Here is a 15994-nt window from a genome sequence, read left to right on the forward strand (position 1 = left end):
GCAAGCTATTTTTCAAATCTGTCTGCTTTTCTTATCTCTCCTTTCACCACCCTAATCATTGCATCATCACATGTTGGGTAAACCATTAGGATTCCTCTTACTCCCTTTCTGCGGCTCTTGCCCTCATCTACTCTTTTTAAATCACAAATTGCTTATGTAATCTCCCTGCTTACTAGCCTTTCCTGCCTTAATGTTATTCCTAGGATAAAATCTCCAATTTGTTACAGAGCCTCCAAAGTCCTGCTTGATCTCCTTCCTCACCTACCTTTCCAGCCCCTCGCCTCACTGCTCTCCTCAAGATTCTAGAGGCCCTGGTGCTGCTTTTCGGTCTTTGGAACATATGGGTCTGTTTCCAGTCTCTTGCTTTTCATGTATACTACTTTCTCTAGAGTGTGATATCCCCATAACATCATTCATTTTCCTTTTTACCATTTAGCTCAGTTTGTGCCATGTATTTATTTGTGTGATTATGGTTAAATGTCAGTTTTCTCTAAAATATTTTAAGTTTTTTGCCTGGGTAGCTCAGTCAGTTAAGCAGCTGACTCTTGATTTTGGCTCAGGTTGTGAGATCAAGTCCCATGCTGGGCTTTCTGCTGAGCATGTAGCCTCTTTGGGATTCTCTCTTTCCCTCTCTCTTTCTGCCCCTCCCCAACTCACATATGCTCTCTCTCTCTCTCTCAAAATAAATAAATAAACATTTAAAAAATATTTTAAGTTTCATAAGAGCAAGGATTGTGCCTCTTTGCCTCACCAAACAGCAGAGCAACAGGTATAGAGTAGATATGCAATAATATATATTGGATATATAAAACAGGTGATAGCTAATAACTTTATGCTTGTTATATGCCAAGCACTGTTCTACTTGTATATGTGGTACTTCACCTAATCCTTACTGTTACCTCCATAACGTATTATTGATCTTATTTTGTACTTGAGGAATGGAAAGTCATAGAAGGTAAGCAATTTTTTTTCAAGGAATGGCTTATTTGGAATTCCAACTTTGGTCTGTCTGAATTCTAATCTGGTGAGGATTCCATTGTACCAGACTGCTTTTTGGGCGAAGAGTCACAGATGAATTGGCCAGTATATTTTTCCTACACTAATTCTTCATTAGTCAGGTACTAGTGACTGGAGCCTGGATAAAATGAGGGCACAGTTGAGAAGAGACTGAAACTATAGAATCATTTAGACCCTGGAAGTGTGTGCAGTGTCGGCAGATGGGACATGAGTGGGATTCTGGTTATTGGAGAGCTATGAGCAGATGAGAGCAGTGAGTTCTCAGGAATGGATGGGAACTAGAAGGAAGAGAGAAACAGATAGAGTCTTCCTCACTTTGAAACACTACCTGAGTCTTGCCATGATTATTTTGGTGGGTATCAGAAGGAAATACTGAAAAAGACTCAGATCTACGTCTTACTTCCATCAAAAACTCACCTGCTCAATCTCATTAAAATATTCACTCCTCTTTGTGGAGTGAGAGCCTTGTTTTATTTGTATTTGTTTCTTAGGCACATGTCAGTATCTGACAGCACAACTTGATAATATTTGCTAAGTGAAATGAATGGATGAATGAATACATCTCTCAGTCAATAATATTGCTTTTATATATCATTCTTCTCTTAGGGATTTCTGGATACCCTGGATATGAAAAAGGATTAACTCTAAAAATGGGGATTTCAGTAACTTTGCCAGGCAGCATGGAGACACTTTAGAGCATTGGGATTTTTGGCAGAGATTGTAAAATCTGGATGTTATTGTTGGAATACTTAGAATTGTGAATAAAATTCTAGGAAACATCATGGTCTCTGGGACAGTATCTAAATTCAAGGGGAGATGAATTTACTTTGGAACCCCCAAGCAAGAATTCTTTGCATTAAATAAAAATAATTTGTTGTAGTTTATTTAAAAATTTGTGAATTTTCATAAAATGTAACCATGGAAAAATGGAAATATTGAGAACTTTCACTATATCTCTACAGAAGTAATTTTTGTATTTATATATAAGTACTTTATGAATTTAGGAAATAAAATATAGGCTAGTTTGTCCAAAAATGATGTTTTGATGCAACATATTAAAATATAGAATAGAGTTTATTTACTCAATATTTATTAATCAGGTAGTATATTCTAAGCTTGCTCTTAAACATTAATTATATATTTATGAAATAATAGATATAATTTTTTAAAATAAATACATACAAACATCTTTTTAAAAGAAATTCAATAATGTTTTAGTATTTTTTTTTTACAGTTAGAAGAAACAATTGAAAGCCTGAGGAAAAAAATAGCTTAAAAAAATTAAAATCTCACCCTTTTCTGGACATACTGCTTTCTCTCAGTTCAAGCAGAGACATAAAGAGTGGATTAATTTTCAAAGAAGAAAATATTTGATGGGGGAATTAAATTCATTGAATAGAATGTTTGCTACATGGGCCTAAGCCTGAACAGCTTCTTTCAGGAATGAATCATTTATTTTATAGATATTGTTTTTTCTTCAGGGTTAAAGTGTGAAAATATATTTGTTAACTAGAAGTCTATCTCATTATTTTTCTTAAGGAGACAAATAAGTTCTGTGCCTCCTTTGGCTTTGACATTAAGTGTAACAAGAAAAAAATGTAATAACTCCATCACCTGAGAGCTACTAGTTCATGTCTTTCCACGTATGTAAATATCCTTCACTACAAGGATTGAAGAGGGATTTTGTCCCTAAACATGATTAGTACAGATTCATCAGTGGTCTATAGAGTAATAAAATTATGTGGATAAAGCCAAACTGTATTTTAACATCTGACCTCATATTTAACAAAGTGTATACTTTTCACTTTTAGATCTTCTGGGGATTACAAGGTCTAGGTTTTCTTTTTGGTACTCAAGACATCCAAGCCATCAGAGCACCATGGACCTTGTCTCCAATGGCAACACCAAGGAACATGGGAATTCAGATAGCTCCCTGAGATCCTGTTGTCATTCATTCCCTTTGGGTTATACACAGAAGTGGGATTCCTGGATCTTAGGGTAGCTCTATTTTTAATTCTTTGAGGAACCTCCTTTCTGTTTTCCACAGTGGCTGCACCGATTTCTGTTCCTACCAACAGTGTACCAGGGTACCCTTTTAATTCCTTATCAATACTTGTTATCTTTTGTTTTCTTCCTTCCTTCCTTCCTTCCTTCCTTCCTTCCTTCCTTCCTATCTTCCTTCCTTCCTTCCTTCCTTCCTAATGAAAGTTCTACTAATAGATATGAGATGATATCTCTGGTGGTTCTGATTGTATTTCCCTGATGATTAGTGATATTGAGCACCCTTTTATATAAATTGTTGTTTATTTGTATGTCTTCTTTTTTTTTAATTTTTTTTTAACGTTTATTTATTTTTGAGACAGAGAGAGACAGAGCATGAACGGGGGAGGGTCAGAGAGAGGGAGACACAGAACCTGAAACAGGCTCCAGCTCCGAGCTGTCAGCACAGAGCCCGACGCGGGGCTCGAACTCACGGACCCCGAGATCATGACCTGAGCCGAAGTCGGCCGCTTAACCAACTGAGCCACCCAGGTGCCCCTATATGTCTTCTTTAAATAAACGTTTATTCAGTTCCTTTGCCCATTTAATTTTTTTAATTTTTTGATTTAAATTTTTTTTATTTAAATTCCAGTTAGTTAACGTACCGTGTCATATTTTTTTCAGGTGTGCAATTTAGTGATTCAACAATTCCATTCAACAGCTGGTGGTTATTACAACAAGTGTACTACTTCAACCCCATCACCTATTTCACACATTCACCTACCCATCTCCCCTCTGGAAACCACTAGTTTGTTCACTATAGTTAAGAGTCTGTTTCTTGGTTTTCCTTTCTCTTTTCCCCCCTATGATCATTTGTCTTGTTTCTTAAACTCCACATATGAGATCCCAGTCACTCAGCCATATTTTTTAAATTGTTTTTCAATGTTTATTTTATTTTTGAGAGAGAGAGAGAAAGAGAGAGAGAGAGAGAGAGAGAGAGAGAGACAAAGAGAAAGACAGTGCAAGCAGGGGAGTGGCAGAGAGAGAGGGAGACACCGAATCCGAAGCAGGTTCCAGGCTCTGAGCTGTCAGCACAGAGTCTGATGTGAGGCTCAAACCCCTGAACCCTGAGACCATGACCTGAGGTGAAGTCGGAGGCTTAACCGACTGAGCCACCCAGACACCCCTCAGCCATCTTTTTAATCGACTGGTTGCTAGGGACTAGGAGGAGGAGGATATGGCGAGGTAGTAGACAAAGAATATGAAGTTCAGTTATGCAATATGAATAGATCTTAGAGATCTTCTGTACAGCAGAGTGGCCATAGGAAATAATACTGTTATATACTTAAAAATTTGCTGAAAGGCTAGATCTTAGGCTAAGTGTTATTATCACAAAATAATAATAATAGTAATAGTACTAATATAATAAAAAGGGTGGGAGGAAACTTTTGAAAAAGATGGATAGAACTTATAATGATGGTTATAGATATATACTTATCTCCAAACTCATTAAGTTGTATACATTAAATATGTACAGCTTTTTTTATGTTGATTATATATCATTATATATATCATGATATCATATATATAATTATATATAATATCATGATATCATATATATAATTATATATATATATCATTATTATATATTGTTTTTTAATATCCAAGTTGGTTTTTTAAAATGGCAACACAAATTGGGTCATTCTGAATTCTTTGAGGTCTAATGGAGAGAACAGCAGCACAACACCATCTCAAGATTTAACAGATAAAACAAAGCCTGGAATGAGAGAAAGCACAGATTCTTTTCTATTTTTATGAAAACAGCAGCACCTTCTGGTACTTTCCTTTCAGAATTTGGGATTCAGAGGATTGATCTGATACAGTTGGTAGTTTTGCTTAAAGACCTTCCTATTAAATAGATTCAAATATTTTTGAAGAACAGATGGTATAGACTAGAGGAAGAGATAAACATTGTATGTTAAACATTTTATTGATCAATTAAAATATCATAATTTAAAATGTTGATTCTACTATGAGAGTCATGCATGTCTGTATGTGATTGAGAAAGACACAGAGAGAGTGGGGAGTGGGATGGGTATTTATTTTCCAAAGTTAAAGCAGCTCTTCCTCCAACCTCCCTCCTTCTCCCCCACACACAGGCAGGCAGATGGTTTTTCTTCAAGGAGTTAGGGAAGTTGGCTTTCAGTCTTGAATCATGTGCCTCTGGGCACTTTGAAAACTGCCTCTTCTGCCTATTTTTAAGACCAGTTTGAAAAAAAAAAAGATAGGTAAGAGTAGAATAAAGAAACCACCTGTGTGGATTTGATTTAAAAAAAAGGCAGGGTATAAAGTGAGCAGCTCTTTGAAAAGAATTTAGTTATAGAACGAATGCAACCTTCCCTTCTAGCATTCTTTGTTCTGCTTTTTCTAAAAGGGAATGAGTTATTGATAAATGAATACCATCATCTCTGCATATTATTCTGCTTGACACTAATTTTCAATCATGTTAACCTTTCATCTCTGTGAAACATTTATGTATGAGAATTTCCACTCTTTTTGGAGTACTTCTTTGGACGTACCAGTCATTGTCACAAATTGTATAGACAGAATATTGGATAAATCGTTAGATTCACCAAAAGCTAAGCAATCAGAGGAAAAAAACCACCACCAATCACTGTTTTAAATGGAATTAGCATGTAACTTTTCCATCAGTTCATATATTTATGGGAGATATTTTGGCTAAGGCAGAATGTAAAAACGATTATGTGTACTTGTTAATTATGGAAGGTACAGGAACATAACAAGCCCACAAATAATCCTTGTATGTCCTGCTCTGCCCTTGCATGCCATCATTCTCCCTCAGAAGTCTGAGCTGTGTCCAAAGTTGGTTGTAGGCTGTGTTTTTGACAATAGCAGGGTTGTAATGGAAACTGTCTTCAGCACCTAAGTTATGGGGCCCGATACAGTGAGTACCATACAAGTAGTGGGTCTGCCTGCCCTAAATTATGCCTGTTAATGTGACCCCATCATTATTCCCAGGATCTGTGCCCTTCGCCCTTGATCTCATTTCTGCAGGATTTAGACAAGTGTCAGACCCTTGGAATGCTACACAATAGTGACCTTGATTCTCTCACTTTGCTGCAAAAAAAAAAAAAAAAAAAAGAGTTTAAATCTAGTGTTAAAATGACATGGAATGCTTTGTAACCAGATTAGTCCTGATACAAAAAAATCCCTAGCCCTCTGTCCAGAGGCATCTGGTTTTTGATTTGGCTCAGGCTTTCTGGTCATAAGGGTAGCTAGTGCATGTACAGAAGACTAAAGCATCTTTGTTGTTGTTGCATTTGATATATGGGGAATTTCAGGTGATTCTTTCATAGCGTTAAATTTCCAGATATTATTTCTAAAGCTTTGCCCTTATAATTGTCAAAATACAACTCTTTAAGGGGAGAAAACAAACAAACAAACAAAACACTGCTTGGCACAAGATGCCAAAATAAAGATGGTGGGATGGTTAGTGTTTGATAGATGAACAAGTGGAAAGGGGGTGTAATTTGGAACCAAGAGGCACCACCCCAAGGCTGGTCCCAAACTCCTTTGGGGAGAAAAAGCAGTCTTTAATTACATCTGGTACTCGTTAATTCTTTTTGGAGTCTCTTTCCAGATCTGTTCCCCCATCAGCCTCCCATCGAGCAACAGAAATTCCAGATGGTTCCCTCCATATGCCCATGCTCATTCTCTCAAGTAGGATAGATTGGTCACTGACAGAGCAGGATGGAAAAGCCTTGGTCAAAGCAAGGCAAGATGAAAAGCATCAGGCCACAGTTAATTTAGAGGTGGTCTATCATTCATGTTTTTAAGTGGTTTGTATAAATGTTACTGAGTGATTTTTTTTCTGAAATGTTTTGAATAATTTCATGGAAATGAAGCTACTTAAAGAAAGTGGCATATTGATCCTAACTTTCCACACCTGGGAAAGATAGAAATCCACTAGAAGCTGTCATTGTAGCTCAGGGTTGGTCAGTTTGGACGTGTAGCTGATCTGCTCTGGAGACTAGTTTGGAATGGATTCTTTTGCCTATGTTTCTTGTGTGGATAGCTGTAGTCTCTGTTATTATGGTACAAAATATCCTTGATACAAATATTTATAGGGCATTTGTTTCTTTCATCTTCACAGAAGTTTTTTTATTAAGCACATTGATAGAATTTCTATTTTGAAGTAGTTGGGAGTAAAGATGAGGTCAACCTCCATTTAATGAAAAAATATACAGTTGACCTTGAACAACATGGGAGTTAGGGTGCTGATCCCCCACCCTGTGCAGTCAAAAATCTGTGTATAACTTTGAACTCCCCCAAATGTAACTACTAATAGCCTACTGTTGACCAGAAGATTTACCAATAACAGAAACAATTAATACATATTTTGTAGGTTACTTATAATATCTATTGTAGTCTTACAATAGTAAGTAAGCTAGAGAAAAGACAATGTTATTAAGGAAATCAGAAGGAACATAATGGACATTTAAAGTACCATATTGTATTTATCAGATACAGTGGATCCGTGCAGTTCAAACCTATATTGCTCAAAGGTCAATTATATTATCATTTCAAGTATATTGCATTGTACTTATTTGTTTATCTGTCCTCATCTGATGATGGGAGACATGTCTTCCTCATCTTTGAATTCCTACCACTCAACAAGATTTGACACATCACGTGGGAGGAAAAGAAAGAAGAAAAGGTAACTAGACAGATCCAGGCAATTTCAAAGTAAACTAAGAGCAATGTTTCTACTTTTGTCTTCATCCTATACTTCCTCTTGCATAGCTATTAGATTTTACATGTGGGGTATGTGTATGTTCTTTGGTGTTATTTTTGAGTATCTACTGTTCAAGGTCCTGAGCAAGTAAATGTAAGAATTGCAGCTGTGGTCTCTGTTCTCATGGAGCTTGCAATAGTTAAGCTACCTGCGATTTGTGTGAAATTTGTTGGTATATTTGGAATGGATAGGGCAATCAAAAGGAGAAATTTCTTCTAAGAGGAGTATGTGATAAAGACCAAAAGGACGGAAATTGTCCTATTTTAACTGATAAGTATGTTAAAACGAAGCCTAATATCATGCTTTTGTGCGTGTGAGTACTCTGTAGATGAGATAAAACATTTATTGAAGCAATTTAATCATTTTTAAAATCAGGCTTGGCAGCCAAATGTTGGTAGTTGGGCCATAGGTTGGAACAGATAGGGGTTATTGGCATAGAACTTTTTTAATTTTTAAAGGTGCTTGCTTGAAATAATTTGCATCTTAATTTTGAAGTCATATTAAACTCATGAACTTCCAAAATGTGTGTTAAACCTAGAACATTCTCTGGATATTTCACTCTTTTGTTTGAATGTTTAAAAAAATTTTTTTTAACGTTTACTTATTTTTGAGACAGAGACAGAGCATGAATAGGGGAGGGGCAGAGAGAGAGGGAGACACAGAATCTGAAACAGGATCCAGGCTCTGAGCTGTCAGCACAGAGTCCAACGCGGGGCTCGAACTCACAGACTGTGAGATCGTGACCTGAGCCGAAGTTGGACACTTAACCGACTGAGCCACCCAGGCGCTCCTGTTTGAATGTTTTTAAAGCACCAGAGATGAAATTGGAATATTTATTTATTTTCGTCTTAGCCTGATGGTTCATTTGTATCTGTTACCAATGTACTCTTGAGTTTAAGTTGTGTAGGGACCTAAACTCTGCAGATCTGGGAAATATTTATTTAGCAACTGTATCTTTTTTTTGTTATTTATTTATTTATTTATTTGAGAGAGAGAGAGCACAGGCAGGGGAGGGGTAGAAGGAGAGGGAGAAAGAATCTTAAGCAGGCTCCACACTTGATGTAGAGCCCGACATGCGGCTTGATTTCATGACCATGAGATCATGACCTGAGCCAAAATCAAAAGTCTGATGCTTAACTGACTGAGCCACCCAACAACTTTATCTCTGAATTCACAATAAGCACAAGGGTTGTTAAAAATGGATTCCCATAAGAAAGTTACAGTGGGTGAGAAAGGCATAATTACACTAAGGACCAGCCCAGTGACAATCATCTCCTTACACACACTAATTATGGATGTAATTCTAATATGTTTTAGTGTTCTGATATTAGAATGTATAGGGTATCATGGGATAGCAAACCAGAGACAGATTTCCATGGCAGGAGTGGTGGATCCAGTGAGGAGACTGGGAATATCTTACTAGCAGAGCTAAAACTTGGGTTGATTTTGAATGGGTGAGTAGGTGGTGGCTGTTGGACCACAGCCATACCTTGAGAACCATTGTTCTACTGTCCAACTGAGAGACAAGGGAAAAGAGAAAGTGCCTACTGGAGAGATTATGAACCAGGCCTAGAGAGGTCACATTTCAATCCTTCCTATATTTTATTGACTATAGCTCAGTCATATGGGCTTCACCATATGCAGAGGAGGCTAGAAAAGATAGTCTAGCTGTGAACCCCGTAGGAAAAGAGAAATTGTTTGGTTTACAACCCTAGAGTCTCTGACCCAGGAAGGTGTGGCAGTCTTATAACTAGCGAAGTAGGGACTAGAAAAGACACCCTATGAGAAATTACTTTGGTGGAGGGCAGGTCCTTTAGAACAGCAGGGTACATTGTTTCCTGGAATGAGACATGAAATTATGTTAACAAAATTCCTTAAAACCTTTACATGTGTCACTGATTATGGTACTTGAAATTTAAGCAGAAACATTTATTTGAGATCTTTAATTTGTGTTGAATTACTACTAAGCCTCAGAAAGTAACACTTAATACTTTGGCATACACAAAATATTTTCTGTTTTAAATAAGAATTTTTATTCATGTATTGCCTTATTGTTACTTTCAGACAAAAATCTTTGATTCTTTTTTTTATGAAGTTGTATGGAAACTTTATGAAATGGGCGATGAAGAACAACGGTTTTGTGTTGTCAGAGGAGCTCTACAAGCATGCCAGGTTAATTGACAACAGTACCAGTAATGAAAATATCCAGCATTTCTTGAGCACACACTAGACCTTTGCTTTACATTGTAGGAATTAGGAGATTGAGAATTACTCACTAGTACTGTATAAGCACTTTAGATTTGTGAACTCATTTCACCCTCACAAGAACCCTGTGAATGAAGCAGGCATTTTTATTATTCCCATTTCACAGATTAGTTAACTGAGGCACAGAAAGGTAAATGTGTTGGTTCATACAGTTAATAAGTAGCAGTGCTGGGATTCACATCCAAATCATCTGACTTCAGAAGCCAAGGTCATATCTCTGCTTCTCTGCCTCCCTGAAATTACAGTCAAAGTGAAGGGAAGGGCCAAAGGATAGGGAACTTTCCTATACATGTGCAGTAAAGTAGGCCTGGGGGAGCTGTTTGAGGCATAAACACTGCCTTTTGGCCATAACGCTTGTTTTTTTTAGGCAATGGAAGGATTTATTAATCATGCATTTTTTAAACTCCTGTCTCTTTATTAAGGCCTAGTCCTTTGAAAACTACTTGTTCTAGTTGCTGTACCCGGCCTGGCATTGGTAGCAACATAAGCGGCTCCTAAATTGCCTAGAGAATCTCAGGGTAAATCACTAGAGGAGAGAAGGCAATTCTTGTATTGCTTATGCGTCTGAGCAATTTCTTTTTCTTCCTCAGACAGGACTGTCCTTGTGGATATGAATCTTCCATTCCTCAAAGGCCTCTATGTGATGGGGACTTTAGAATTCCCTGTGGACAGAAGCAATGTTCTGAGTGTGGCATGCATGCTCATTGTAGGCGGGGAGCTGAAAGTTGGTGAGTAGAGGGCACATGGATTGGGAGCATAATGGGAATTAAACTCTGTGAGAAGGGCCTTGGGAAATGATGGTATCATCTAGCAGGTTGCTTAATAGAGTTTGGGGAGGGCTAAGGCAAGGGGCAAGTTTACTAGTAAAACTTTTCCTCTGCAAGCTTTAGACAACACAGACAGAAGTGACTTTGATTGGTCGGTCGTTCTTGGATGTCCACCCACTGTCATCAGGCCATGTTTCTGGCCCTAGGGACCTCCAGCTGCTGCACATGGCAGGCCTCTTGTCCTTCTCCAGGCCACAGATCAATTCTTCCCTTTGGTCCTTTGTATGAGAGTTTACCTGTGGCTCATGCTTTCAGAAGGATTTATTTTTTGGTTAACTAACTCACAGTAAAATTTCAATTGCTATCTTAGTGTGGATCCTTGGGAATACAGACCTGAAAGCAAAAAGGTGCTAATGCTTTACTGGGGCAAATAATCACAGTGAAGTGACAAAAGGGAAGTGAAAGAAAAAAGAGAGAAAGCAAACACAAGATAGTCACAGCTGCTTAAGGAAACAGGGCTATTTGCTTGGCTATGTAAGGTGCCTTGAGAGAAGCCTTATAGAGTCACCACATCTTGGGACAATAAGAGGAGCAGCTGGGGGGAAGGGTGGAAGTTCACTTTGTTCACCCCAAACCCATGAACTTGGTCTTTCTTTGTTATGTTTCATGGCTCTCTGGGAATCTAGTGGAGGGGCCAGAGGCTCAGTAGATGCCAGGAGATGGGGCTACCCCAGGTAAGAAATGAAGCATGTTGCTGAGGCCAAGGGATAAGCGGTTGGTGTAGATCTGGAGGTTAGTGTATTAGTCAGGTCTGGTGCATTGGCTTATGCAAATAAAAAGTCTGAGTTCGTATAGGTGAACTGTATACTTGGAGCTGTTGTAAGAAGTAAGTATACAATGATAAAAAAAACATGTACTCTGACCCCAAAGGAGCTACTTTTGAACTCAGTAAGGCAATCTGCTTTGCCCCTCCCACCCCCACCCCCAAAGGAGTTAAAAGAGAATTCCCAGGAACAGTAATACCTTACCCCAAAGAAGTAAGTTACTGATGGTGAGGAATGGAAATACTTAGATATTTTTATTAGGTAGCATCCAAATGTTAGAATCTCTGGTGAAAGAGATTTCTAGGTCTAACCACCTGTCTAGAGTTTAAATCACTGTGAAGATTCCTCAAAAATTATGGTCAAGCCATTTCTCAAATACTTCCAATGACAGAAAAATCAGAATATTTTAAGATAACCTGTTCTCATTTTTAAAAATTCTATTTAAATTCCTGTCCTTCTATTAAGTCAGTCTGTCTTTCTCTAATATCTGTTGGTTCAGGTTCTTTGATCTGATCTGTACAGGATGAGTTTCAAATTCCCTTCCCTTGATAGCCCTTCATTCACATTTTCTTGAATATTCTCTTTTTCAGATTTTGCAGTTCCTATTATTTTAACCACAGTTAAATCATAGTTATTGTAATCATTGTTATTATTATGATTACATAGCTATATTATTGTGATATCTTTTTAATCATAGTTATTGATACTTTAATATAATTTTTATTTTTCCAATACAAAACTGGAAAATGGAGAAAAGCAAATAGAAGTTACATAACAGATATGAAGTAATCATTCATATTCCCAAATGTAAAGATAACCACAGTTATATTTTGTAGTCTTGTCTTTTTTTTTTTTTTAATTTTTTTTTCAATGTTTATTTATTTTTGGGACAGAGAGAGACACAGCATGAACGGGGAAGGGGCAGAGAGAGAGGGAGATACAGAATCGGAAGCAGGCTCCAGGCTCTGAGCCATCAGCCCAGAGCCTGACGCGGGGCTCGAACTCACGGACTGCGAGATCGTGACCTGGCTGAAGTCGGACGCTTAACCGACTGCGCCACCCAGGCGCCCCTGTAGTCTTGTCTTTAAATCATTTTTTTCTGGCACATGCATATACACACATACACATACACACTTTAAAACATAGAGTATACAATATGATAATCTTTTGGATTCTGTGTTAACAATGTGAGAATTTCCTCAGCACATTCTTTTTCCAGGACATGGTTTTAATAATGTTAATATTCCATATCTATGTGAGTATGTATACATGCATGTGTAATAATTTAGTTAACCATTTTCCTATTGTTAATATCAAGGTTATTCAGATTTCTTTTTGTCCAAGTACCTTACTATGCAATGAACAATTTAGAATTCAAATCATTATTCATATCTCTGATTATTTCCTTAGGATAGACATTTGTAAGTAGAATTAATGGGCCTAAGGATAAGTGCATGTTTTTATTTGAATTGTGGTAAAATTCACATAACTTTACTCAAGTTAAACTCAGGAGCATTTGCTACATGCACAGTGATGTGCAACAATTACTTTTTCTAGTTCTGAAACATTTTTAAAAATTTTAATTCCAGTATACTTAACATACAGTGTTATATTAATTTCAGGTGTATGATACAGTGATTTTTGTTATTCAACAACTCTATATACTACTCAGTGCTCATCATGATACGTGTTAATCCCCTTCACTTATTTTCCCATCTCCCTACCCACCTGTGCTCTGGGAGCTATCAGTTTGTTCTCTATAATTAAGAATCTGTTGGTCTTTTTTGGAAGAGTATCTATTCGTGTCTTCTGTCCATTTGCTAATTGGATTATTCATTTTGGGGGGAATTGAGTTTTATAAGTTCTTTATAGATTTTGGATACTAACTCTTTATCAGATATGTCATTGGCAAATAATTCCTCCCATTTAGTTGGCTTTTAGTTTGATTGATTGTTTCCTTTGTGGCCCAGAAGCTTTTTATTTTGGTGTAGTCCCAGTAGTTTAGTTTTGTTTCTCTTAGCTTTTGTTTCTCTTGCCACAGGAGACATATCTAGAAAAATGTTGCTGTAGCCAATGTCAGAGAAATTACTGTGCTCTATTTTAGGATTTTTATGGTTTCAGGTCTCACGTTTAGGTCCTTAATCCATGTTGAGTTTATTTTTGTGTATAGTATAAAAAAGTGGTCTAGTTTCATTCTTTTGCATGGAGTTGTCTCATTTTCCCAACACCATTTGTTGAAGAGATTTTCTTTTTCCCATTGCATAATCTTACCTTCTTTGTCAAAGATAAATTGACCATATAATTGTGGGTTTATTTCTGGGTTCTCTATTCTGCTCTGCTGATCTGTGTGTCTCTTTTTGTGCTAGTACCATACCGTTTTGATCACTACAGTTTTATAGTGTAACTTGAAATGTGGGATTGTGATACCTCCCGTTTTGTTCTTTTTGAAGATTACTTTGGCTATTCAGGGTCTTTTGTGGTTCCATACAAAGTTTAAGATTATTTGTTCTAGTTCTATGAAAAATGTTATTGGTATTTTTGATAAGGATTGAATTAAATGTATAGATTGCTTTGGGTTAAATGGACATTTTAAGAATATTTGTTTTCCCATTCCATGAGCATGGAATATCTTTCCACTTGTTTGTGTTGTCTTCACTTTCTTTCATCAGTATTTTATAGGTTTCAGACTACAGGTCTTTCACTTCCTTAATTAAGTTTATTCTTATATATTTTATTATTTTTGATGCAAATGTAAAGAGGATTGTTTTCTTTCTTTCTTTTTTTAAATGTTTATTTAGTTTTGAGAGAGAGAGAGAGAGCATGAGCAGGGGGGAGGTGCAAAGAGAGAGGGGAACGGAAGATCCGAAGCAGGCTCTGCACTGACAGCAGGGCTCTACCTCCCAAGATGCAAGATCATGACCTGAGTGGAAGTCGACTGACTAAACCACCCAGGTGCCTCAATGGGATTGTTTTCTTAATCTTTCTCTTACTTCATTATTAGTGTATAGACATACAATGGATTTCTGTATATTGATTTTGTATCCTTTGATGTTACTGAAAGTATTTATCAGCTCTAGTAGTTTTTTGGTAGAGTCTTTAGGGTTTTCTATATATAGTATGAAGACATATGCAAATAGTAAAAGTTTTACTTCTTCCCTACCAATTTGGCTGCCTTTTTCTTTCTCTTTGTTGTCTCATTGCTGTGGCTAGGACTTTCAGTACTATGTTTAACAAAAGTGGTGAGAGTAGACATCCCTGTATTGTTCCTGACCATAGGGGAAAAGCTCTCAGTTTTTACCATTGAATATGATGCTACTTGTAGTTTTTTTCATATAGGACCTGTATTATCTTGACATATGTTCCCTCTAAACCTACTTTGTTGACGGTTTTTATCATGAATGGATGTTATGCTTTGTCAGATGCTTTTTTTGCATCTATTGAAATGATCATATGATGTTTATCCATTCCCTTGTTGATATGATGTATCATGATTGGTTTGTAAATATTGAGCTATTCTTGTATCCCAGGAATAAATCCCCCTTGATTATGGTTAATGATATTTTTAATGTATTGTTGGATTTAGTTTGCTAATCTTTTGTTGAGGATTGTTACATCTGTGTTCATCAGAGATGGCGGCCTATAGTTCTCTTTTTCTGTTGTACTTGGTATTAGGGTACTGCCATCCTCATAGAATGAATTTGGAAGCTTTTCTATTCTTTTTTTTTTTTTTTGGAATTGTTTGAGAAGAGGTATTAACTCTTTTTTACATGTTTGCTGGAATTTACCTGTGAAACCATCTGCTTCTGAAGTTTTTTTGTTAGAATTTTTTTGATAATTGATTCAATTTCATTACTGCTAATTGATCTGTTTAAATTTTCTATTTCTTCCTGATTTGTTTTTGGGAGATTATACATTTCTAGAAATGGATACATTTTTTCTAGTGTGTCCAATTTGTTGGCATATCATGTTTCATAATCTCTTATTATACTTTGTGTATCTGTGATATGGTTGTTATTTCTCCTCTTTCTTTTCTGATTTCATTTATTTGTGTTTTCTCTCTCTCTTTTGTTTTGAAGAGTGTGGTTAAAGGTTTATCAATTTTGCTGATCTTTTAAAAAAATCAGTTTCTATTTTCATTGATTTGTTCTTTTGTTTAGTTTCATTTTAGTTTATTTCTGCTCTAATCTTTATAATTTCTTGTCTTCTACTAATATGGGGTTTTATTTGTTCTTCTTTTAAGTTCCTTTTAGATATAAGTTTAGGTTGTTTATCTGAGATTCTTGTTTCTTGAGGTAGGCCTGTATTGCTATAAACTTTCCTCTTAG

General features: G+C 36.6%; 1 protein-coding gene across 11 annotated transcripts in view; it reads left to right on the forward strand.

Annotated features, from left to right (window-relative positions):
• The window catches only part of PKHD1 (PKHD1 ciliary IPT domain containing fibrocystin/polyductin), a 482749-nt gene that overhangs the window by 289632 nt on the left and 177123 nt on the right, over window positions 1–15994 (forward strand). For 10 of the 11 annotated variants that reach the window (XR_008298567.1, XM_053222692.1, XM_053222697.1 and 7 more), the window contains one exon: window positions 10669–10806. The exons of the other annotated variant lie outside the window; for it this stretch is intronic. Coding sequence is in view for 9 of the 10 variants with exons in the window: in XM_053222692.1 (XP_053078667.1) it covers window positions 10669–10806 (138 nt within the window). In the remaining variant the exon portion in view is untranslated. The remainder of the gene's footprint in view (window positions 1–10668; window positions 10807–15994) is intronic. 11 annotated transcript variants of the gene reach the window in all.

Source organism: Acinonyx jubatus, chromosome B2 (genome assembly GCF_027475565.1).
Source record: "Acinonyx jubatus isolate Ajub_Pintada_27869175 chromosome B2, VMU_Ajub_asm_v1.0, whole genome shotgun sequence".
Classification (NCBI taxonomy): Eukaryota; Metazoa; Chordata; class Mammalia; order Carnivora; family Felidae; genus Acinonyx; species Acinonyx jubatus.